The 25,408-nt window shown below is 42.3% G+C and overlaps 1 protein-coding gene across 1 annotated transcript; it reads left to right on the top strand.

Annotated features, from left to right (window-relative positions):
- Positions 1-972: 972 nt before the first annotated feature.
- On the top strand, positions 973-13,586 carry SPRY4 (sprouty RTK signaling antagonist 4). The gene is made up of 2 exons (XM_024213103.3): positions 973-1,179; positions 12,637-13,586. Exon 2 carries the CDS (start codon positions 12,687-12,689, stop codon positions 13,584-13,586), a length of 900 nt encoding a protein of 299 aa, XP_024068871.1. The 5' UTR covers positions 973-1,179; positions 12,637-12,686.
- Positions 13,587-25,408: the final 11,822 nt, after the last annotated feature.

A 25,408-nucleotide genomic window follows, 5' to 3' on the forward strand; every position in this document is an offset into this window, starting at 1 on the left:
GCTTGTGTTGTTGCTGCCGCATGCCCCCCAGACCTCCGTCTCCTCCCCTGTCTCCCAGGCAGCTCCCTCCCACAGCCTGGAAGAGAGAACAGCAGCTGCTGAGGCTGGAAGTTTTCCTGGGGACACCATTAAGCAGCAACCCAAAAGCTGGGCACCCACAGTTTCACTGGCAGTGCCCAGCCAGACCTTGCCTCTTACAGAAGTTCCTGAGGTGTGAGCAGCAGAAATACTGTCTCCCCTGTCCCCCCACCCCTCAAAAGGGCACCGGTGCCCTCCCCACGGGATAGTAGTACATACAATATGTATGTGTATGAAGGCATCTCTCAGCCAGTCTCCCTGCTCACTGCAAGCTAGAGCCTAGAGGAGATCTCCTGCTGAGTGGGGGGTGGGGGAGGAACGCAGAGCCTTACTGTCTGCAGCCTGGCTGGAGGAGGAGGGAGGAGACGAGAAACCAAGGTGACAGTGAGTTTTCCCCTTCCACCTGCTTTTATTAGCTCCGGATTTAAGCTGTGCAGCCAAATGCCTATTGTATTTGTTGTGTATATTAGTATTGGAGAGATCCCCTCATCCCAGGGGCAGAAAAGGATTGCCCCTGCCATGGTCACACCCCCCCCCACCCCGGCCCCCTGCAACTGTGAATGAAATTAACAAGGATGCCAGAAACCGCTCCTAACCCCGGGGGCTGAGGGAACAGCTGAGTTTAAACCTTTCTCATGCAGGGGGCAGGCTTCTCCCTCCCTCAGCCAGTCTCCTTTTCTTACCGGTCCTCCGTACTGGCCCGTACCGGCTTACTTTCACCTCTGAAAAAAAACAACCAACCCACATCTAGCCTTCACAACTTGCAACAAGTTCCCTTCCGGCCCCCCATTCATAAAAGAGAGCAGAGCATGCGCCTTGGGGCTTCAGTGCCCACCCATTCATAGAGTTGGGAGGACAAGCATGCGCAGAGGGGGTCCCTTTCCTCCCATTCATAAAATAGCCATTTTCCCAGGCAGCAGTTGTTGCAACATCGAGGCGAAGCAGGGGGAAGCTACTGCTGCTGACAGCACAGCACTTGCAGGTCCTTCTCTGAGACCCATGGTGTTTCGTGCCAGGGATTTGCAGGTCCAGCCCCTTGATCTGTCTCGGATTTAGGATTAACTCGCCTGTTGAGAGATGGTCTTGTCTGAACTGTTTAAAGTAAGTGGGAGATTCATATTTGTGGATATAAATAGAAAAATAAATCCCATCCCCCTCCCCCCCCCCAAGAAAATGTTTGCTGCCTTTCTAGGTGCATTTATCTGTTCCCTTTGCATGACATTGAACACAAACATAAATGTGTATATTATAATATGTGTTACTTTTAGAAAAAAATCATATCTATACACCTATGCTTTATATATAGCTGTCTGGTGTCTCCTTACCTAAAGGGAAATTTGCATTCTTCCAAGAAAAGAAATATCCTGGTTTCTGCACAATTCGCATGTGTTCCCATGATTCGTATTGAAACTCCCTTTCCTGCTCTCCTATTAACATCTGCATTTGGCTTATGCACACGGCCGGTGGCTTTTACCAATTTGGGGTTGGGATTATTTTGGGGGTTTTTTAGAATCGCATTAGGCTTCTCTTCTGTTGATGGAGACTCCTTTCCTTCGTCCCCACTCCCTTCCCCCAACGAGTATCCATGCACGATCCCCTAGATTTACAAATAAAAATTGTACCTGGTCGTTCCGTGGAGTACGAAAACTGATTTTTATGTATTGCTTCTCTCCAAGCCCTCTGTCTTGTTAGTATCAAGTGGCTCTGGAGCTGTCTCCATAATAGGACACTTTAGCGCTCAGCCACTGGAGTGTCAGATCTCTACCGGATGACCTTTGCTCTTTAGCATTTTATTTCATGCAACTGTCCTGCAATTCCGTTTTCCTTTATTTCTTACTCCATCTTTGCTCTATTCCCCACAATCTTCTCTGTATTGCTGTGCGGTTTTGTTGCTACAGTTATAACTTTGCATGGGGCTGTAGTTACATGTTTAAAATTGTAGTTAATTAATGAAGATTTGTGCATATAGTCATTTATATTTGCACGTATATTTTCTCCATATATATATATAAAAAATGGAGAAAAATGTCTTGAGTGCCCTTCTCCACCAATTGCGTAGCAGACAGAGACAAGCTAGGGTTATATTTTCTGGTACCAGTCCTGGCGTCACAGTGGAAAGACAAGACTAGACTAGAAACAATATAGTCTGAAAATTCATTATCAGAAAGGAAATGGAAAAAACAGAGGGACATATGCAAGGCACAGAAGTCCAAGAGAAGAGCAGGATTGGAAATGCAGACCTTGGAAATGGGAGTGCAAACAGGAATCAGCATTAATCACCAGGGGAATGGACTTCATTCTTTCTTTCTCCTCAAGTGATCAGAAGTAATTTATTACAGGGGATGATTTTTCTGCAATATAATCTTTCCAAAAGGGTCTGATTTCTCAATTTAAAAATATTGTATTGCCACACTTTTCTTTTTCTTTTTTAAGAAGGGTAGAGGGGAAAACACTATGGATTCCAGAGTAGAGAATAATCTTTTATTCTTTAAAACTGCTTGAACTTCCCTTGTTCCAAATCATCCTAAAGCATGATATGCTAACAGTCAGATTACAGAAATCTCAGGTCAGCTTAAAAAATAAATAAATTGAAACCTGAACGTTCAATATTAAGTCAGCCGTCTCTGATTTGGGGGGTTAAAAAATAAAGCTGTAATTTGTGCACTAAATCACAATTATCTTCATGACTTGATCCCCCTTATTAATATAAAAATGAATGACAGAGGAAGGAGTGGTTGCTTTCAGTTATTGGGAATGTCTCCTTGATAAATGTGCCATATTCCATAGGCTATTTTGTTCTGTTGATAGAAGGGACTCTATTGCTATTGCACAATTAAGGAAACATTTTGAAATCCTGCAGTCCTTTTGAAATCCCCTGAGATATGTAAAGATTTGTTCGTCTCCTAAAAGAGCAAAATAAAAGTTGTTTTATCTTTCCCAGACCATGGTGGGAAAATGGTCATCAGTCTTCAATAAAATGGCCCTAACAACCCTTTTCTAGCACTGCAGCAATGTATAGTTCATAATATCTACAGTTTTCCCCATTTTAACATAAAAAAGGCAGAAAACTAATCCAACATGTTGACTATACAGCTTTCCAAGTTCATCTCTCGTGTCTAAAGTTGTCTCTCTTTTTAGACAAATAACTGGTCAAATACTGTGGAAGGGGGGTTGTTTTTTGTTTTTCTTAAATTTAAGAACTAATGCAATATAATTCCCTCCATTTACTAGAAAGCCCTCTGGTAGCATTCATCATTTAGTAACATTAACTTAACTCTAATTGTGTTCTTTAAATTCAGTGACTTTTACTTTTGAATGTCAATTTATTTTATTTAAACAATAAAAATAAGAGACTCTATTGCAGATAAACTGTAATCCTCAGAGATGTGAAAATTCTCAGTCCAAATCCTCACTCACACTGCAAGAAAGAGACTGGACAGGGTGCTTCTTGGAAAGTTTACAAGTCTATTTTTTTCAGCTTCTCCATTTCAGAGCCATTGGCATGGATTTAATGCCTCATCTTAAAAAGTCAGATTTCCCTTACTAAGCTTTTTGATTTCCCCCCACCTCCTCCCGCCCCTTATTCTTCTCAGTGGAAAAACTGTAACTATCTTCAGACAGGTAAGGCCATTAGTCCGGAAAGGGAATTCAACCCTCTTGTACATATACAAATGAATTACAGAAAAAATAAGCCACAATTTTTCTTTGCTAAAGAGCTTAGAGTTTAAATCAAATCAGACAATGAAGTTTGAAGCTATAGACATTCTACTCATACCCACATATCTTCTCTCTCTCTCTCTCACACACACACACACACACACACACACACACTACTCTCTACAACACTTTTTGATAGGGAGTGTCTCCTTTGACTAGTGTCTAGCTTTCTATGACCCTAAGCTTTATCCTTGTAAAGGATTTTCTGCAGCAAGAAACCAATTTTTCTCTTCCATCTATATCCCCTCTCTGTCTTCTTTCCTTCCAACTAAATCTTCAGAAGACTTCATAGGACCTTTAGATTCCTGCTGGTAATAGCACATCATTTACTACTGTTGGTGTCTCCAGTTAAGAGGTTCTAACCAAAGGCACGGTTAGAATTTCTTCAGATTTCATTCAGCTGTTTATCTCTGTGATTCAGAATGAGTTCAGTTTTTTATGGACCATTCTTGCCTATTACGCAGTCTTACTTTGGCGTCCTTGCAATTACACAGCAAGCCTGATTCACCATTCTGAATCTTCCCTGTGCTGTCAAATGTGATTTAGAGTATCAACAACGCTTTGCCATTCCTGTCTACCTTGGGCTGCTCTTTGCATGTCCCCCACATTGTTAAGTCCATAAGTTTTCCCTCTCAAGTACTGTGCTATAGAAGGATTATTTCAGTTAGCCCCTTTGATGTGGTCCTCCAGCTGCCTTATGGGCAGGCCTGTCATGGCAGATGTCCTGATTTCATTCTTAGAAATATCTGGGGACATGTGTTATCATCTTTTCTGGATAATTTTGGATATAAGGAGTTGCTGAGATTTGTCTGAGTTCAGCGTTGCCCTGCCCAAATCAGAATTCACTTTGCATGAGTGGAAATTCTGCAGGTATATCTGACTGGTGTTCTTTCTAGCATGATCTAGTGGTTAGATGATAGGATTGTGAGTCAAAAGATCTGGATTCTATTCCAAGCTCTTTCACTGACCCCACTGTATGATTTTGGCAAGTCACTTAAAGTGAAATCTTGGCCCCACTGAAGTCAATGGCAAAAGTTCCATTGCCTTCAATCAGTTCAGGATTTTCCCTTAACCTCTGTGTGCCAGTTTCCACATACCTACCTCACATGGGTTTGTGATGCTTTATTAATACTTGTGAAACACCATGAAATCTTTGGATGGATGATACTATAGCAAATCAACAATTAGTATTTGTTATGCTAGAAATGTTTGTATAGGTTATGCTCTGAGATTAAGGAAACAACCTGGGGTTGCATTGTTTTCCACCTCATCCTGTTACCTTCATGCAGTGAAACTTCAGGGCTAAGTATCTGTACCAGAGCAAAGTTCAACAGGGTCTGATTTTTTACTAGTTCAAAAGGAACCCTCTGATGCGGTTCAGTAACTCTCCAGTGTTGTGGAATTTAGTTCCAGGTATTTGATATAAACAGCATACAGTACTTCAGCTGGCAGTGAGGGTGGAGCAAACCATGATAGCACCACATTCTAGTGCCACAAAACAGCCCCAGTTTTATGGGAAATAATCAATTTGCCTGAGAGGCACCAACAGAGCTCTCCATGTGACAAGGTGAGTACCAAGACACCGTTGAAAGGCATGAGGCTGAAGGCCAAAAGCTGTCCCTGAAAAATTGCCTTTATGAAGCATAATCTTAATTAAAAGGGGTAATGTGACCCACGAATCAATACTTGATATGAACAAGCGTAGAGCTCTAACTCTCTAGTTCTATATTGCATTACTCCTTTGATCCAGCTAGTGATATATTTATTACTGAATAAACTCCAAGCAATGTTTTGGGGGCTCTTCTTTAAATGGCATTTATTTAAGCATAAGCTCTGATGTTTGCATTTTAATTGCACCTTGCAAAAGCTGCTTGGGCAAAACAAAGATATCTCTGCCCTGGTCCTAGGTGGGTGAGGGGTGAGTACAGAGCATCTGCAAGTTCTTTTGACTTTAATGAGAATTGCAACTTTCAGAATCAAAATACACTTATGTCTCTCAAATACAGCTGATACCACTTTAAGGCCTGATCTTGCAGCCCTGCCTCAGGTGAGATCAGTGGGACTGCTCTCCCCCGTAAGTGGTGCAGAATCAGGCCCTTTGTTAATCCCTCATTTTCAGTATCCTGCTATTACTACATGGTTATAGGGCATTGAATAGATTGCAAAAATATAAATATTAAACAGTTAGGTATTTAACTAATTGTATGAAGATGCATACCTCTCTACTAAGTTAAATAAGTCATTCAAAGTCTGTTCTGTTTTTCAGTAACTAGAAGTTGCCCAGCCCTTATGAAAATCCAAAAGACTGTAATAGATAAACCAGTGGGATTCTAAAGACATTATTTTAAAACCTATAAAATTTAATACAGAATGAGCCTTTCGGTAGGTTTACATAAACCATCCCATAGAGTTCTATAGTAAGTATATAATTTTCTATTAAATTCTGTAGGATAGTCCAAAAACTTTATACAAAATATTTCCCACTAAATTCTGTAAGATTTTTTTTTCCCATAAAGTGAATCCTACAAAACGTCCAAGTTTGAAATGGTACCATAACAACCACTTTGTACCTTTTAAAAAAATTATTTGCAAACATTTTAGGAAACTATTATGCAGCAAAATAGTAGTTTGGATATTTAAAAGAGGAAGTGGTGAAAAGGGATCACAACAACTGCAGTCAATTTAATGGAATTAACCACAAAGCTAATTTCTATAAAGGGTTGTATATTCTTTTTATATCGAATATTGCAGACCTGTGATATGGTCACTCCTAGTTCTTGAATGGGAAAAAAAGAAATCTTCTCTAAATGGTTGTTTGTTCTTGACTTCTCGGTTTCAAAAGAGTTTCAGTTGACTTACTGGAATAACTTTAAAATTAAACATAAAACCAATTTGAGAACATCTGTGAGATTTCCCTTCTCTTGTCTGGTTTCAGAAAACTGCCTGTATAGTCAGACCTGGTGAATTTGTGCCTGGCTTACCAATAGCATGTCTGAATTTACTAATGATTTAAGTGTTAACTATTTTATGTGCATGTTGTGGGTATGTTATTCTTTAATCCATATTAAAACAATTTGCATCCAGAATTATATCAGTGCTTTGAGAGATGGTATTTGTTGCATACACCCATACATCACATGTGCTTAAAGGCATGCATATGCTTAAATATCTTGCATGAATCAGGGCTGAAAGGCAGCACCGTTAACTTAAAAGAGAAAGTCAGTAGGACCTTTAAGGTACCACTCTTTCTGGGAGCTGACTATCCAGTAGGTAGTCTATATAGTGAGCTAAGTTTTACTTGGTACTGTAAAATTTTTGCTTAAATTATTTGACTGCTAGTTGATAAGTGGCTCATCACCAAGCATCTTTGTTTGATGGGCCTTACCCCACAGTTCTTAAATGCAAGTTTGTAACTTTTGGTGGATTTTATTTTCTGGATTTTATTTATTTAAAGAGTTGAAAGAAAATTGGTTTCTAAAATCTATGGCCTTTCTGTTTTTGTACTAATTCTTTTACACAAACCAATAAACTTGATTATGCATTCTTGCCTGAATATTGGTTTGAATGTTATCTGCGAGGGACCTATGAAAGCTGCAAGTTGTTTCATCCGTCTAAACAACTAAAAGCAGAGGGAGATTCCTCCCCTCTCCTTTTTATGACCTCATTAATCCCTTCCTTGCAGATTAAATGCAGGGCACCTATTAAACTGCATATCATTCTCTGCAGTGGCTCTTCAAACAACACATCATGTTAGAATGCATTTGTATGAACAGAATGAAGGAATTTAAGTGAATTCGGTATTTGGGGTATTTGAGTGATGCCCACGCAACAACCCTGGAAACCGAAATCTCTATTCACAATCCAGTGGTAGCACAAACATCTGTCAGTTCCTTTCCACTGTGCTTCAACTGGTCTATCCTAAACAACAGAAGAGTTCCCTTTCTCGTCAAAAGATCATTTTCTAGCTGATTCTAGCAACTCTTATTTCCCACCTTTCTTTAACCAGGACGGCTTTGGGAGCCAGAACCAGACACATCAGTTCAGAAATGCGCAGGCTGAGCCGCTTCCTCTGTTGAGAGCTACTTTAGATACAGTGACCACTTTCATGCTGGGTCAAGTCCTGTATCTGAGCTTGGGCTCACAACCCAATACTGATTTGCTGTGCTAAGGCATTGCTGCTACCTTACAGGTAGTTTGGATGAAATATTAATGTAAAATCCTTCTACCCCTCTCCTGTGGCTGTCAGAATCCAATCACTAAATATGTAATAGAACTTGAGTGTCCAGTGCATCTACTCTTCTTCTAAACATTCAGCCTGCAAGAAACTTGTCATCAGCAGTGCGCTTCAGATGACCATTCTGAGGTCTGTTTCTATCATGGGACCCAAGTACTAAAGATAAAAGGGGATGAAGCTTGGGGGAGAATGTCAGTTCCCAGTGCTCAGCCCAGCTGCTTGGGCTGTATCCTGGAGAAAGGCTGAGTGAGCAATCACAAAAAGACAAGTTCTTGCATCATACAATGTACTTATGCTTCAGGCTATTTTTGTAAGAGTAATAACGTCTTAGCCAAACTGGGGTCTTGTATTGCTACTAAACCTTGGTGCGGAATAGGGAGAGGAAATTTAATTCAAACAGCAACAATGGTAGTATGTGGATATTCTAAAGAGAGGCAGTGTGTCTCTAAAGCACTGTACTGGGAATTGGGAAATCTGAGTTTTTCACTTAACTTCTCCATGTCTCAGTTTCCCCACCTGTAAAATGGGAGTGATACTTCCCTACCTTTGGCCAAGTGATTGAGATAATTTCATGAAAAGTGCTAAGTTTGATTTTCAACCTTAACTGTCTTAAAGTCCATTTGGGTGGGGGTTTTGTTGGAGGTTGGGAGGGTTTAAGTCCAGGAAATAAAGCTGGTTTTCTGACCAGCATTAATTATCCCAATTAAAACCACCTGCTAATGTCTGTCTGCATATGAACGATTACAGAGAGTATAACAGTTGCCGGACATGGCTACAGTCTCTGTACGATCTGTGTCTAACTCAGTGGAATATGCAAGCTATTCCTACTAATTCCATGCAGCTAACTCTGTATTTGCATGGCCCTTCAGATAAATAAAAAGATGTAGTACAGTCTCAATTTCCCTTGTAAACATTGTGGTGTTTGCCTGACAGCTGCCTTTTATCACAGAGATGGCTGCTGTTCGTTGATGCAGTCTGCACACACATGCATTGAATTCAGTGGTGCAGGAGCAGACCTGTAATTTGTAACGTTAAACTAAATGCTGTTAGCCCAGGCAGGTACATTAGACACTACCTTATAGGACAAATGTTCTGTCCATCACATATATTGGTACACAATATGCCTTAAATGATGATTTTTCAGCCCAATTTAGACCTGCTCCCTATGAGCACAACTCCACTGATTTCATTAGAGTACAGCTGGGGTTCAATTAGACCCCAACTGATATTTGGAAGCTACAGGTCTATATGCTCTATTTTAATAATAAAAAAAAATCTGTAATGAAAAAATAATTGGTACAGAGATAAAGGGCAAAAGACAGGACTGTTTCAATATGGTGCAGTATGCCACCATTTTATACAGCTCCAGCTACATCCATACCAACATTAGTCATGTTCAGCACACACCTTTCCAGCTGAAATAGCTGCATCTCTATCCTCTAAGCTTTTAAAAAAGTAGGTTCTTGTGAAATACAACTGTCTTCCTTTAAATGCATAATCTCTGGCTGACAAATTCAGTGGTTAACACTTTGTATAATACTGAACTCTAAGCTTTAGTAAGTACTTTCTATACTGTGGCACTGAACTCTAGGCAGATGAAATATACATTCCCCCTCCCCCACATAAGCCCTACTTATTGGAAATCATTGCCTACTTTTTTTCAAAGACAATATTTCCTCAAAGCATCTCATGCAGTTAGGAAATAAGTGCTTTCAAAACTTTTCTGCTTGTAGTTCCAAAATGTGAGAGCTGAGAGCAGTGAATAGTTCTGATTTTTCAGGAACAAATTCTCAATTGATTTCTAACGGAATTTTTGTTTTGTTTTTGGTGAATGACTGAGGAGGAAGGGTAACTAGAGAACTATTAAATGGCAAATGACACTGGCTTAAAGACTAAGCCGCCCTAAGTAGCTTCATTATTCCTTCTAGATAAAGCATTTGTCCCATGTCTTGTCTTGTGTGCAGACTCTCTCAAGCACAGCAACCAGCACTATGCTAATGCAGCAGAAAAGGAATATACTGTACTGACCACAGATTGATATTCCAGAGTCCAGTTTCACTGCATGAGCCCTATCCTGCAAGATGCTGGGCGCCTTTTGTGAGGTGCTGAGCTACTTCACCTCCTATTGATTTTACTATGATTTGAGGGTGTTCAGCACCTCTCAGGATCAGATCCCAAGTGCTCAATCAAGCGAATAAGTTATTCTAATAATGGGCTCTAGTCATTTTAAAGCAGATCTCCCCCCCTCCCCATATAAAAAACACTAGGTTGATGCAGGGAGGTAGCAGGGTTGTTTGTTTTGGTTTTTTTTGGTACAGTATTTTTCATTCACTTAATTAAACTAGTGGAAAATGATTTAACAGCCAAGCTATACAGGATAGTGTGTGTATGTTACATATACACACACAAAGTTCTAGGACAGGAGTTTGGGTGGCTCTTCCAGTTTAATGCACTCTTTCCATACGTACAACTTTTATGGATAAATCAGTCCCCACTGCCAGACCTTCTGTTGTAAAATCCAAGTCTTGTCACACATTTCTAAAACTTAAAATAAAAATCTTGACCAGCTCACTACTTCCTCTTAGATTCCAAAAGGCCCCTTCTCCCTTAGCTTACTCTGAAGTTTTACTTGCTGCTGCTTTAAACTGATCCCGAACATAATTCATAAATATAAAGGTCACTCAGCGAGGAAATGGCCCATCAACTAGAAAACAATGTGCATTTTCCAAATTTGAAGCAAGTCGTTTCCGTTCTTTGATTTAAGTTTAGTTACTTCCTGTGGTTTCATGTCCTACACTGCAGTTGAATCTTTGGATTGGCTCCAGTATAAATTGCACTCTTTCAATGAAATTAGAAACTATAGCAATAGATGGTTGAGCTGGTCTAGCTAGTAAACAGCATTTAGGCTAAATATTATTCTGCTTCATGTTTGATGGAGATAACCTAATTAGTTGGGTGATGGGATCTCTGATCAGATTTTCAGTAGTCTCACTGAAGTGAGCTTTACCTGTAATTTGCACCGATCCCTTAGATGGCTGTGCTGCTAGAGAAAGGCTATATATCCTCCTTATTTATATTTCCCACAATGGGGATGGAAGAAGTAGAAAACCTGTTCTTTTTAGGCCAATATCTGTCTGAAGGAGGGCAGTTTGTGGAGACCATCTGTTGAGACAGACATTGGGGAGCTTTGCAAAGGATACCCAGGTTGCAGAACCTAAGTGTATGGGTCCCACCTTTTCCCACTCCCCTGCTCCAAACTCCCGCCATTCAAGTTCCCCAAGGGAGCAGAGGAATTGGGGGAGGGGGGGGGAGGGGAAGGGGCAGGAATAGTTCGAGTTCACAGGGGAGGAAGATAGATTATTATGTTCAGAACAGCTGCTGTGGGCGTTTGAGATGTCCTGGAGATGTCCTGTTAAACTGGGGAGTCGGTGAGGAATTGTAAGATGCCCCAACTAGGGCCAGGATAAAGAGGGGGGTCATTTGAACCCTTTAGGGCACCGGGTTCTCTGGGAGGGCTTTCAGCCAAGAAGAAGCAGCTCATACGCCAAGCCATGCAGCACAGGAACATGAGCAGTAAAGAGCACTCTGGCATTTCATCTTGCACTTAGTGGGGTGAGGTTCCCAGTGTCTACCAGTTTAGCAGGATTGTCGGAACTGGCTGTAGCATTATCCTTCAAGTCTGTGTAAGGCCTGCCAAGTGAACTCTGCACGGTTGGACTTCCTTGGGTTTGAGGTGTGGTGGGCTAGGGGAGAGACTTTCAGTGGCATTATCCCCTAGAAACCCACAGCGACTCTCTGTGAGAAGAATGGTCTGCCATGGTCATTGTTAACTTGAATGAACTTCTGCTCTCTGCACAGGGGAGGGAAGAGGGGTTAGACTAGACATGGGCAGAGGAAGGCAGGGGTATACCAAGCAGGGTCTGGGACTCCATATGGATGCCTCAGCCCTCCCAGGATGTCATGAGTGAGGAGGGATGGGGTAGGTCTGTGGATTAGGATGACAGCCTCCCCCTGCCCCTCCCCCCATAACAACTCCCCTGATGGTCAAATGCTACCCCTCTGAGCGCATGGGGAGACAAACTCTACACTGCCTCACTTAAGCCATCCACACAGGGGCTTAATTCGGGCCTGAGACTTTGTGCTATTGGGAGTGAGTATACTAAAGCAGTACTTCCCAAACTTTAGCCATTGCTCAGTGTCATGTCTGTTGGAGACCCAGGGAGGTGACAACATAACATTCCAAGTAGCCAAAGAATATTTTAATACAGGCTGATCACTCTAAGCCATCAAGCTCAACTTCCTTCCTTCCTCCTGCATTGCCTCCCCAGCAGTCACCGAGAGAGAAAGGGCTACTAAAGCCCAAGATATCGTTACATGTAGCAATGACTGGGAGCGCTATGCTAGGCCTAGGTTAGTGACAGCAAACCAGTGCTAGTACGAATCCCGGCTTTACACACTACCAGATGCTTTATCTCCACTTGAGGTGTGTTTGGCTCATAATCACTTCAGCGCAATAGCTGCTAGAGCAATGAGCCCTCCTTGGACTGGGAATAGTGACAATGTGAGTTAATTTGGGAACCATTCCCCTTTTCCCTTCTCTTTTTCAGGACACTTAAAGCAGTTTTTTTCCCCCCAGTGGTGAAGGACACTCTGACCAATGGAACCCCGGATTCCCCACAACATAACTGTGGTCCCAAACTCCATCATGGTACAGCCGTTACTGGACAGTCGGATCCCCTATGGGAGGCTGCAGCATCCGCTCACCATCCTGCCTATTGACCAGATGAAGACTACTCACATTGAGAATGACTACACCGACAATCCCAGCCTTGCCCAGCTGACAGCACAGAAGCGCCCCCGAGGCCACCATGAACCCGCGCTGATCAGCCAGCACCTGCAGAGATGTGAGCAGGATGTCACCCACCCCTGGATCTCTTTCAGTGGGCGGCCCAGCTCCATCAGCAGCAGCAGCAGCACGTCTTCTGACCAAAGGCTCTTGGATCACATGGTGCCGGCCCCCGTGGTGGATCAGTCCTCCCCGAGAGCGGTCCGGATACAGCCCAAGGTGATTAATTGCAAACCCATGGATCTGAAGGGACCCATGTCTCAGGAGCTTGACAAGCACTTTTTACTGTGTGAAGCCTGTGGGAAATGCAAGTGCAAGGAGTGTGCCCTGCCGAGGACTTTGCCTTCTTGCTGGGTATGCAACCAGGAGTGTCTCTGCTCCGCACAGAACCTGGTCAATTACTCCACGTGCATGTGTCTGGTGAAGGGAGTCTTCTACCACTGCACTAACGAGGATGACGAGGGTTCCTGTGCAGACCACCCCTGCTCCTGCTCCCAATCGAACTGCTGTGCCCGCTGGTCTTTCATGGGTGCCCTCTCTCTGGTCTTGCCTTGCTTGCTGTGCTACCTGCCAGCCACCGGCTGCGTGAAACTATCCCAGAGATGCTATGACCAAGTGAGCCGGCCCGGATGTAGATGTAAAAACACAAACAGTGTCATCTGCAAGGTGGCGCTGGATGGCAAAGCAAGCAGGCCAGAAAAGCCTTTCTGACCATTTGGGGCGGGGGGGGGAGGGAGGGCAGGGGGATATGAGAAAGGTGGAAGAGGCACCAAAGGGGAGGTTATAATCTGTGTTCTGAGGATAACATGTGTTAGCCTTTTGCCATCAACAGAGAAAGCCGAAGTAACTATTTCCATAAACTGAAGCACTTTGGGTTATTCAGGGTTTTGGAATTGATTATCTAAAGTTAAACAGAGGGGGGCCAATGGAGGAGGATTCTTAATACTTTACAGAGCCCAGGCCGAAAATCAACATAGACCACAGAGTACAGCTGCTTAAAAAAAGTCTTTTCACCATCTGGTTCATAGTGCTGGCTGCTCGCTGTGCCTACATTCAGCAAGAATAATTAACTATTAGCTTGGCAGGCACATCAGCAGAAGCAATATTCATTTTCATTCACAAAAGAATAGTGGATTCAGAGTAGGGTGGGTTTTCTTCCTTTTTCAACTCTGATTTGTGACCAGCAGCCTGTTGAAGGTAAAGGGTTAACCGTTTTCTCTCCACTTGACTATTAAAAGGGCCAGTTGAGTACAAAGTAAATGTTTTCCCAAAGCTTTTTCCTTCCCCCTTCCAGAACAGATTTTGAAGCAGAAATAACTTTTTTCAAATCACTTTCTATAACTGTCATTGCCATGTAGGTATATTTCTATTCCTACCCCACCCGTCACGTTCCCCTTTTGATGCCGATTTTATTTTCTGACAGAGGTAGTGATATGGAATCTCTCTCCCCCTCACCTCGCCCCAATAAGAGGACTACGGGCATAATGTGATCTTCCCGCCTCCCCCCCCCCCCATGTCAATTTCTTTTGAAATTGTACTTTGTCACTTTGCTAGTGAGCCTAAGTCTGTAGCCTCAGATGTCACATTTAGTAGATTTTTTAAATGTATTATTACATCAATAGTAAAACTTTTTCCTAGGGGCTTTGAATTAATCTGACTTTTGTAGTGTGATTTCTTGCTCAGCAAATGCTGATGCAGAAGTCCCACTAAGCTGAGAAATTTGATTTCCCCCCCCCCCCGCCCCCCTCCTTTCTCAAACTGTAGTAGCAAGGTCAAGAAAAACTGAGCACAATACACATGTACATATTTTTTTTAAATGGATATCAATCCAATACCTGTTCTCATGGAACAAGCTCTTCAGATCTACTTTGCTGATAATATTAAGGACACTTTTTTTTGGCAGAATGACATTTGCTTGAAGTATTTTTTTCCTTCATTTCTATTGCTGCTGCTCAACTTTTGCCTTTCCTGTATAATAGTGTGTCTTTGTAAAGTGTAAATAGAGAAATGAAAAAGTGTCTATTTTAGTGTTAATGAGTCCTGGGGGAAGTCAAGGTTGCATCTTTATAGAACCTTGCCCTTGGTTTTCAGTAGCTGATGATCATAGGCTTTGTCTGTGCACTCGTACAAGGGCCAACTCTGCACTTCCTTATGCTGCAGTAACCCCTTTCTCTTGACAACTGCAAGGTGCTAAACAAAAAACTTTGTCCTAACATGCAACAAATCAAATAGATAGGTACTTGTTGCATGCTAAAAGCTGATCTAATCTGAGTGTGTATATATTTTTTTTAATTAGAGGAAATGTACTCCGTAAATGCACAGCAATGACAGAGAAATGCCATCTTTAATTAGATAAGCAATAGGCAAAGCTTATGTAGCATTTTCCAGAAATCACATTTGTTTGGTTGTGATACAATTGCTGTTATGTTTTTTTCAAAATGTACTGATTGGAGCTTTTTTTTATTTTATTTTTTACTTAATTCATTTACGAGCAGGTTACTTTTTTTAAGTTTAATTGTAGATATTTATTATAACTGGGGGATTGTTTTTTAAAAAAAACTTCCTTTTTTATATTTATAGCATTGGCTGGCTTGTTTATGGTAAATCATAGAAAAAGGATACTGCATCTATGTTACCAGATACTGATTTCTGTAGCTTACCCTCACCAGGAAGATACTGTGTGTGCAGTGAAGGGGTTTGTATGTTTAATCTTGCACAAATCAGAGGGAACCTTGCAAAGAAAAAAGAAAAGAACCCCGAAGTGGTTGAACTGCTGGTTGAATGTATAAGGCATTGCTATTTAATGGAATGATCTATCATTTTCTTAAAGTATAAATGGGCTAAAAGATGCAGCAACAAGCACAGAGATCTAGATCGGCTATCTTCCACCTTGAACATATGCAGCGTCCAAATGGCCGCTATCTATACATTTTCTGTTTACCCCAGGCCCTAGCTTAGTGCAGCAGAGTATCCTAGTGCAAATTTGCAGTAGAAATTCTGTTGGCTGGCTGCATGTTACTGCAAGCAAACGTAACATTCGAATGGTCTCCACTGTGCCACTCCACACTTGTGTGCACATGTAAACACACACACACATCAATTCCATATTCTTACATTCTCTTCTAATGAAGAGGACCTCCAGCAACTTTTACTTTCATTGTACATAGTTGTAAACACCTATTTCTTTGTTGGTTTCTTTAACATATAAATTCTGTTATAAGGTAAGCTGAACCCATGCTGGAAGACTGTAAAGCATTAGTGGATGTGTTAGTGCAGTGGTAAATGTAGCAGAATGAAGCTCCTTGTATTCTTTGAGTCCCTTTGGTGTAGCAATCAGTCGGCATGTTTCACCAGCTCTTTGCCTGAGGCATAGCAACAAAGTTGTTGAGCTTCTTGCATAGCATTCAAAAGATTCTGGGTTAGACCAGGCGAGAGGAGCCTTGACAATATGACACTCTTCCTTTAGATGCCTTTGGCTGCTGTGCTGAAGGAGGGTATTTTTCCAGCCAAAAACTAGTTTCCCCTTTTTCCTCCAATTCCCCCCCCCCTCACTTTTAAGGGACATACTCCCACTTTGATCTCATGCCACTCCCGAGACATAAAGCATACAGGGACATTCTAATACGCCATCTAAAACTGGGCTAGGCTAGAACCACACCTAGTTTGCATAAAATAAGCTGCCTTCCTCTCATGCAGAGACAACAGATCCTGACATGCAACATGATCTGTCATCCCTGCAAGCTACCCCTCTCTCTTAGGGCATGTCTATACTACAGGGACTTCAGCAGAATAGCTATGGCACCACTGCTATGCCAGCATAACCCCCAAGTGTACATGCAGCCTATAGTGATGGAAGGGATTTTTCCCATTGGTTTAGGAACATCACCTCCCCAAGTGATGGTAGCTAGGTTGAGAGAAGCATTCTTCTATCCACCCTACCTGTGTCTACTTAGGGGGATTTTGTCAGCATAGTTACAGCACTCGGGCATGGCTATTTTACACACCCTTGAGCACCATAGCTCTATCAACCTAAGTATAGACCCAGGAGAATGACTGCTGGCTAGGCCATATAAGTATGAACTCTATTTAACAATCCCTCGGGCTACTCTCTGGTCATGTTGGCACAGTGCCAGAGGGAGCTGGCTCCTATCCTCACAAACACAAATGGGAGTAGGGCGCCTCCTGACTTGCCCATTTTGTGCATCCTAGAAGAGTTTTTATAGTTTGCCTCTTCTATGTACCCACTGCAGGGGAAGCAAAAGTATTCCCTCAGAGGCATGCTATGGTGTGAACAGAACAGTGCTGTAAAAGGAGAAAGGGGACGGGATTTGGCACAACACTTAAGTTTTACTGTCTTTTGGAAGCGGTTTCTCATTGCTTTTAGTAAACTAAAATCTCTAGTTTATTTCCTCAGTTTCTGTCTCTTGCAGCACTGGGAATTTTTTCTTTCTTTCATGGTATGAAAAGCTGTTCAAGGATTCCCTCCCCTACCAACCAATCACCTACACACACCCCGAAAGTTACTACAGAAGGTTTCCTTTGTATAGAATATTTATTTTGAAGCTCTATTTTAATAGTATTTATTTTAGAAAGTCTACTATTGTAAGAGTTCTTCTGTTTGTGAAGAAAAACAAGTTAAAACTGAATGTACTGATTTAGAAATATATATATAAAAATATATATTGTTAAATATACAAGTGACTGTTTGTGGTTTCTTTAAAAAGGGTGGTTGTTTTTTTAGCATTTACTCTAGAAATATGAGCATGGCCCAGCAGTTTGATACCATGTAGGACTGGAATGTGCAAGTACTTCTAGAACCTGAATTGCATCAATCATAACAGCTCACATCTCCCTCATGGGCACCAGTTCATAGACTCAGCAAGGTCTTTAGGAGGTAAGCAGCAGATTGAACATTTAGATCAGAATCTACTACAGTTAATGATCTTGCTTTCTGGCTGGGAGCCTGAAACTGTGACAGTGCAAAGCTCAAGTAGAATCTTGATCCAAAAGTATCCAGAGGCTGAAATAAAGTTAAAGCCGCCAAGCCTTTTTTCCCCCACTCTAGCCCAAAAAACCCCCAAACAAACCCAGCCACATGAATGAACACACAACACACTTCTATATTTGATCACTATGTCACCACAAAGATCTCGGAAGAGAATTCTGAAAGCTTAAAACAGACAAGCGAGTGGACAATCCAAACTTTTTTGGATTCGACTTCCTCTGGTCTCCCCTTTTGTTTATTTAGCTTAGCTTGTTCAACCCTCCCTCATTTTTACACACAAATGAAGCTGAGGCAATGTGCTACAACGATAAGACAATCCTCTGTCAGACTACTTTTTAGTATTGAAATTGCTTTCTATGTCTGAGTAGACAAGTGAATAAGTTGTGTTCAATTAATGCCTCATCAGCCTTCTAAAACTTTTTTAAGCTCTAGGGAACATCCTACGTGCCCATTCCCTAATCTTCCTTTATTAAAGGAAGTGTTTAGCTCACCTTCAAACAGTGAGATGGCAAAATTTGCAGATGATACAAAACTACTAGAGAGTTAAGACCCAGGCAGACTGCAAAGAGCTACAAAAGGATCTCTCAAAACTGGGTGACTGGGCAACAAAATGGCAGATGAAATTCAATGTTGATAACTGCAAAGTAATGCACACTGGAAAACAATCCCAACTACACATATAGAATGATGGGATCTAAATTAGCTGTTACCACTCAAGAAAGAGATCTTGGAGTCATTGTGGATAGTTCTCTGAAAACATCCACTCAATGTGCAGCGGCAGTCAAAAAAGCAAACAAACAATGTTGGGAATCATTAAGGGAGGGATAGATAATAAAATAGAAAATATTGTATTGGAAAAAAGATGAGTAAGGGGGGATATGATAGAGGTCTATAAAATCATGACTAGTGTGGAAAAAATAAATAAGGAAGTGTTATTTACTCCTTCACATAACACAAGAACAAGGAGTCACCTAATGAAATTAATAAGCAGCAGGTTTAAAACAAACAAAAGGAAGTATTTCTTCACACAATGCACAGTCAACCTGTGGAACTCCTTGCCAAAGGATGTTGTGAAGGCCAAGACTATAACAGGGTTAAAAAAAGAACTAGATTAATTCATGGAGGATAGGTCCATCAATGGCTATTAGCCAGGATGGGCAGGGATGGTGTCCCTAGCCTCTGTTTGCAAGAAGCAGGGAATGGGCGATAGGCACTTGATAATTACCTGTTCTGTCCATTCCCTCTGGGGCACGTGGCATTGGCCACTGTTGGAAGACAGGATACTGGGCTAGATGGACCTTTGGTCTGACCCAGTATGGCTGTTCTTATGTTCTTATTAGAATGATACGTTACATGACCATCCAACATCTTGACAGAGGAAAGGTCAAGATGGACAGGGTCAGTCCATCAGTGGTGCTAGCAACAGTATGGGAAAAGAGCCCAACGCACGAGTGGCAAACCTTTCCACTGTGGCTACAGGTCCATTCGCCAGATGGAAGTTGAAGCATACTCTGCTTTCTGGCTCACCTGCAGGCCTCAGCCTGGGCTCTCTGGTGGCTAACACCTAAGCACCAATTCAAGGGCAAATAGGAATCCTGCTCCGTGTTTCCTCTGTTACCCTTGTCCATCATTAGATGTCAAACCATATCCCATCTTCAACACTATCCCACTGTGGCTTAGGCAGACCATGTACCCTAACTCCTGTTAATGGAAAGGCAACCACTGGCAACATGGGGCACATGGAATGGGATGCCATGAGAGGAATAAAATACTACAAGGATCCTCCAGTGATTAGACCCTGCTGTCCATCCCCAAGAGCTCTGCTCTCTGGGGACAAACAGCAAGAACAGTCCAGTTGCATAGAACTACCCCCATGAGACACAGGAAGCCTCAAAGGCACCAGCAGCGATCCAGCAGCATGGATGCATTTCAGTGAAGTTACAGATACACTGCGCACATCAAAAGAGGCATTTGGGGGACACATGTGGTGGTGCAATCAGATGAAGTTATGGCCCTTTGGTTTAGTTAATTCCTGCTCCTGTGTGCATTTAAAAATGTGGTTGATTTAGGATATTTACAGTGAAGAGACAGCAAATTCATAGGTACTGGGGTGTGTCCTGCTCTGTCAGTAGGAAAAGGCTTTTGGACAGGAAGGATTCATTTTCTTCTTTCAAAAGGTTAGGGACACATAAAAATCAAGCTTTTTTAACATGGCTACAGCTTGGTCTTTAGTATAACGAAGCTGAATGCAGGCTTAAATCACCTCAGCTGCAGAGAAACTTTGCTGAGACACAAGGGCTCCTCTTAACATCCAGCCCCCCTTCTCCCCTCCGGTGCACTGTTTTCATTTCACTGCGTGTAGCTGTGCTTTTGCACCAAACAATTGCAAAGTAAGTTGACTTTAAATGTACAGTCATGACTAACTGGATTAACATAAGCAGACAACTGTGTGACAGAAAGATGGAGGCCGGAGGAAAAGCCAGCAGGACTTCCCCTCCCCCACCAGTTTTAAAGTTTATTCAACCAAACTTTAATACAACAATATGTCCGTGGCCTGAGGCAGGTGTAATTTTCATAATTTATGGGTCCCTGAGACAGGAAGAAAGCTCCAGGTTTTATTGTGTTTTGCACGATAAATGGCATTCCAATTGTCTGTGTGTTATTCTTTCAGGCTGCGCTGTCTGGCAGGAACACAAGTTCTTTCGGAACCCACCTGTGCCTGCCACCCTCAGGCACAGGATAATTATGAATACATCTGTATGTGTTAAGCAGGAGATGATTGAAAAACTCGCCTCATTTCCCCATGTCATTAGAAGACACTTCCTGTATTGACATGTATATTAACACTCAACAGCTACGGGCTTGAAATAAACTCCCCTTCCCCTCCCCACCCCCCTTAAAATTCTTCCATTTTTATACTTTCCCCTCCCTCCCGGCACAGATGCTTTTCATGTGGATACATGTACACTTGTTGCAGCAAGGCGCTGGCTGCAGAGACAGAAGAACAGCTGTCCCTTGCTCTTTTAACATACATAGGCACACAACCCATGGGACCAGGGACAGAGCATCCTACTCTGAAAAACACCTGTAAGCAGCCTGGCCTGTCTGGCACATGGCCAGCCAGGCAAAAGTATTGGTGAGAGGCAGTTGGCACTAGAGTGGCTGGGTATCTGCAGAAGATGCACAGCACCCTGACCTATTTTGCAGCCAGTCTGTCCCAGTCTCTAGTAGGTTGCAGATTTGGCTTTTGAATCTAATTTGTCTAGCCTCCAAGCGTTAGGGGAGATGTCTGCACCATGAACAAAGGACAGTGAGAATCAGTTCTCTGGCGGGAAAGCTGAGCTTTAAATAATTATTGCATTAGTGTCATAGCACCAGGTTAACAGGGCAGATACTATGCAAGCTTCCCACACATTGATATGGCAATGGCATCCAGGTTAGTGCTGTGACACTCATTCGGCCGCACAAGTAAAGGTTTCCTCTCATGTTATGGATTTTGTGCTTAGTCAGTTTGGACTAAGAACAATTCACCAAACTTACCAACTGAACCAGGATTCAAACCCAGATCTTCATAGGTGAAATAGCTCAGTCAGTCACTGTGTCCCTGAGCCCAAGAAGACCCTGCATATTGAACCTTCCTGGGCATTTAGAAACCCCCAGGGAGTACTATGCTACTCTTTCTAAAAGAGTTGTAAAGACCTTACAGTGCCACTTGAAATACACCATAGGTCAGAATGCAGTAGCCTAAAAGGAACATATAGTGAACCAGCAACATGCCAAACATAACATGTTGGTGATCACAGAAGCAGTGTTACTAGTTTATACCATTGTCTCCAAAAAGTGGTGCATTGTTTCCTACGATTTTTTTTTCCCCAAAGAAAAAATGTAAAGAAGCACAAATTCCTCTGCTAAGTGCAAACATAAGAACTGCTAGGTGAAATAACCAGGTTTTCACAACAGGGTTTCCTCTAATGACATTTTAGCGGTAGAAAATGACTAACCAGCTGCACTATAAATATCAGAGAAGGGAGTACAGTCTCTACGAAGCTAGAGCATGGAGATGAGTGGGAGTAAGTGTAACCCACACACCTCCTGGGTGTGGTGTTCTGTCCCATTTAGTGGCACTGAGACCACTTAGAGAGAGTTAAATGAGTCTGCTCTACAGCCTTAGCTAAGAGCCAGTTGGCTTTTAGTTCATGCAGTAGAGGCTCATGTACTAAGCTCCAGAGGCCCCAGGTTCAAACCTGCCTGCCGCCGACCGGGGTCTGTCGGTGTTACACAAGGAATCCTAGGTTCCAGTCTTGCCTCTATCATTGACACTCTGTTTGTTGCCAGGCAAATTACTTAAACTCTTTGCACCTGAGGATCCCCAGATATAAAATAGGAACAAAAACTGATTTCCCTGGTGTTTGTAATACACTATGAAACCAGATGAGAAGTGCTAAGTGTTGCTATATTATTGTTTAACCACCTGAGAAACAACCAGGCTCGCTGCAGCTGTTCTCTGTGTAACAAACCCCATTCAGATCTGCAACAGATCCAGCCCAGTCATACAGGTGATTATGGTCATATGGAGAAGGGGAATAAATCAGTGAAAAACCTCCTTCCATTGCTACTGATCTATTAGCTGCAGCTGCAGCCCTGTCCCCCATCAGTGCCTCGTTTCTGGAAGCAGCATCTACCTCCCACTGACCTTGGAGTGCCAGCTAGCTCAGTAGTGGGGATAAGCTGCTCCGCAAAGGCAGGAAGCACTCAGGATGGCAACACAGTCAATCCTGATCCACCTTCTGGCTTACTACTTAGTTGAATGGTGTGGGGAGTGTTCCCCAGGCATTCGACAGTGAAACCTCAATCGCTCAAGAGTCCAATCACATGTAAGAATATAGACCAATGAGAACATAAGACAGTGGCAGTAATGTATAATGGTTAAAGAGATTATTCCAAGAGTTGGGACATGAGCTGTATAAGTCAACTTGAATTAAAGAAAGTATTTGCAGCACTTGTAGAGGGTGAAGGACTTGACCTTTAAATCATATGAAACTGGACCAAAACTAGAGGGGATTCTTTGGTCGAGGATATGAGAACACTTTGCAAATACAAGTAATGCTGAGAAGAAAACACACTGAACTTTTCTTGAAAGTTACCAGCCCGGCCAGAACATATAAATCTGAACCCTGGTAGAGTTTGGCGTATTGATGTCTTGTTCATAGGGCTTTTGAAATGTTAATTGAACATTTACATTTCCCCAGCTGGAAGTTGGCCAAAGGAATCTTGCTGATTTTATGGGGGAGATGTTAGGGTGATAATCCAAAATTAGTATCTGTTTTAAAAACATTTTTATTACATTTTCAGTAACTGAGCAACCCCCTCTGTGCCCCTCCCCCATCTCCAAAACCATCAGTGCAGGGTGATTATAAAACAAGGGGACATATACATTACGATGCTATAACTTTATGTTACAAAGCTGCTATGGCTTGAAAAAAAAACGTGGGATTTTTATTTAATAGGAAGTGATGGGAATATTTACAGTTGAAAATGCGAGGCTAGTGCCCAGAAGGAAAGAATAGAATAGTCAAGGTAAAGAACAAGAACCAGAATAAAGGTATAAACATGATTCATGATCACATATGATCATCCAAGCTGGGTACAATATGCCCAACACAAAGTCATAAAGATATAATTCAGCAGGCCCTATTAAAATCTAATGTCACATTTGGCCCAATTCTTCAAAATGCTGAGCACTCTCAATAGGTGTTGAGTACCTTATAGGCTCAGACTCAGCATAGCTCTCAGGTTTACAAATGTTGCCAGATCTGGTCCTATAAACACGGATTATATTTAGCGTTGCCAACCCTCCGGATTCTCCTGGAGTCTTCAGGAATTAAAGATTACTCTTTAATAAAAGATTATGTCATCTGATGAAACCTCCAGGAATACATCCAACCAAAGTTGGCAATCCTAATTTTATTGGCTTTAGCAAAACCAGCCCTTTCAAATTTAGCTCGTTCCAGCATACGGTTAATCTATTGCTCTTTGTAAATAGGATACAAATATTCTCCACCCCCTGTCTAGAGACACATTACGTTATACATATGTAATTAGGCACACACATTCATTTTGTGTAAGGAGACATAACTTGCTGCTAGTCCACTTAGTGAACAGTTTCTACTCTGTTTATATTGAAACCTGATAAGAAATTCAAGGCCTGGTCCTCCTGTGCCTTGGGAAAGTTATTTTTACTGGCTGCAAATTGACATTCATAATGTACTGCTGATACTGAGAACTTTCGCTCATTCACCTCTCAAGCTGCCAGGTCCCAAATACTCGAAAGAGGGCCACGAGCAGAACTGCGGCACAGGAAACTTTAAATTAGTTTGGCTTTAGTTCCATAACAGACATACCAGTTTCTCTAACTTTAGTTTCCTGAGTCAGCCTTTCCCTTGTAAATAATTCCTAACAGAGCCAGCAAATGCCAAAGTGGTGTGGGATGGAGTTAAATCTGGGGTAACGAGAGGGGGAAATCCCATGTAATGATGAGAACTGGGCTCCACTCAGATAAATCGAAGGCCAATATACATCACACATATAAAAAGCCTGGCTTTTTGTGAGAGTCAGACAAATGGTTTAGATAAAGATAAATTGCCTTTACATTTTGTTTTACTTCTTAATGAGAACTCCTGTGTGACACAGTGAATCACTGGGCTCTTCCCTTGAGAGCCATAAAACTTTAAAGATCTCCATCAAAGAGTTGAGAGCAACAGCTACCGTTCAGGGGGCACCTCTGTCTGCATACAAAGCAAATGCTTCCTATTCAGAAAATAAATTAAAAGGTCAAGGCAAAGTATTTCTAAAGTGGAAACTCAGTTTTAAAGATTTGTTTTCTGTAGCTTCTATTTCCATGCAAGGTCTGGGGAAAAGTGATCCTGGGAAAGTTAAATACTCTGTGGCTTAGTGCATATCATTTGAACAGAAGAGCAAAATTACCCCGGGGATAGTACCATGAACACGTCAAAATGGCATCAGAGCAGGAAGCAGGATTAAAATATATATGTTTTATTTTGCTAAAGAAAATATTCTGAATAGATTTTAGGGCCCAACTTTTCCAAACCTGAACACTGATTTTCGATTGCCTCACTTTCTGGGTGTCCAATCAAAAAGAGCTTGGGCCTGATTTGTGAAAGCTGCTGAGCAGCTGCCGCTTTTACTAAATTCAACTAGAGGTGTTTGTGCGCCACACTTCTGAAAAAATCAAGCCTTCAGGGTCTCCCGTGGGCAGGGCCGGCTCCAGGCACCAGACGAGAAAGCACGTGCCTGGGGCGGCACATTGTAAGGGGCGGCATTCCGGCCAATCTTGGGGCGGCACATTCCTGCCGCCCTGCCGTGGTTTTTTTTTTTTTTTTTTTTGCTTTGGCAGCCCGGTCCGCAGCTCCGGAGCCCCCGGCCGGGTCCCCGCACTCCGCCAGTGCCAGCCCAGCCCTGCAGGGGCACGAACCCTGGCCCGGGGGGGCAGGAACTAGCGATCCCCGCC

This window comes from Terrapene carolina, unplaced genomic scaffold (assembly GCF_002925995.2).
Source record: "Terrapene carolina triunguis isolate 2854851 unplaced genomic scaffold, T_m_triunguis-2.0 Scaffold629, whole genome shotgun sequence".
Classification (NCBI taxonomy): domain Eukaryota; kingdom Metazoa; phylum Chordata; order Testudines; family Emydidae; genus Terrapene; species Terrapene triunguis.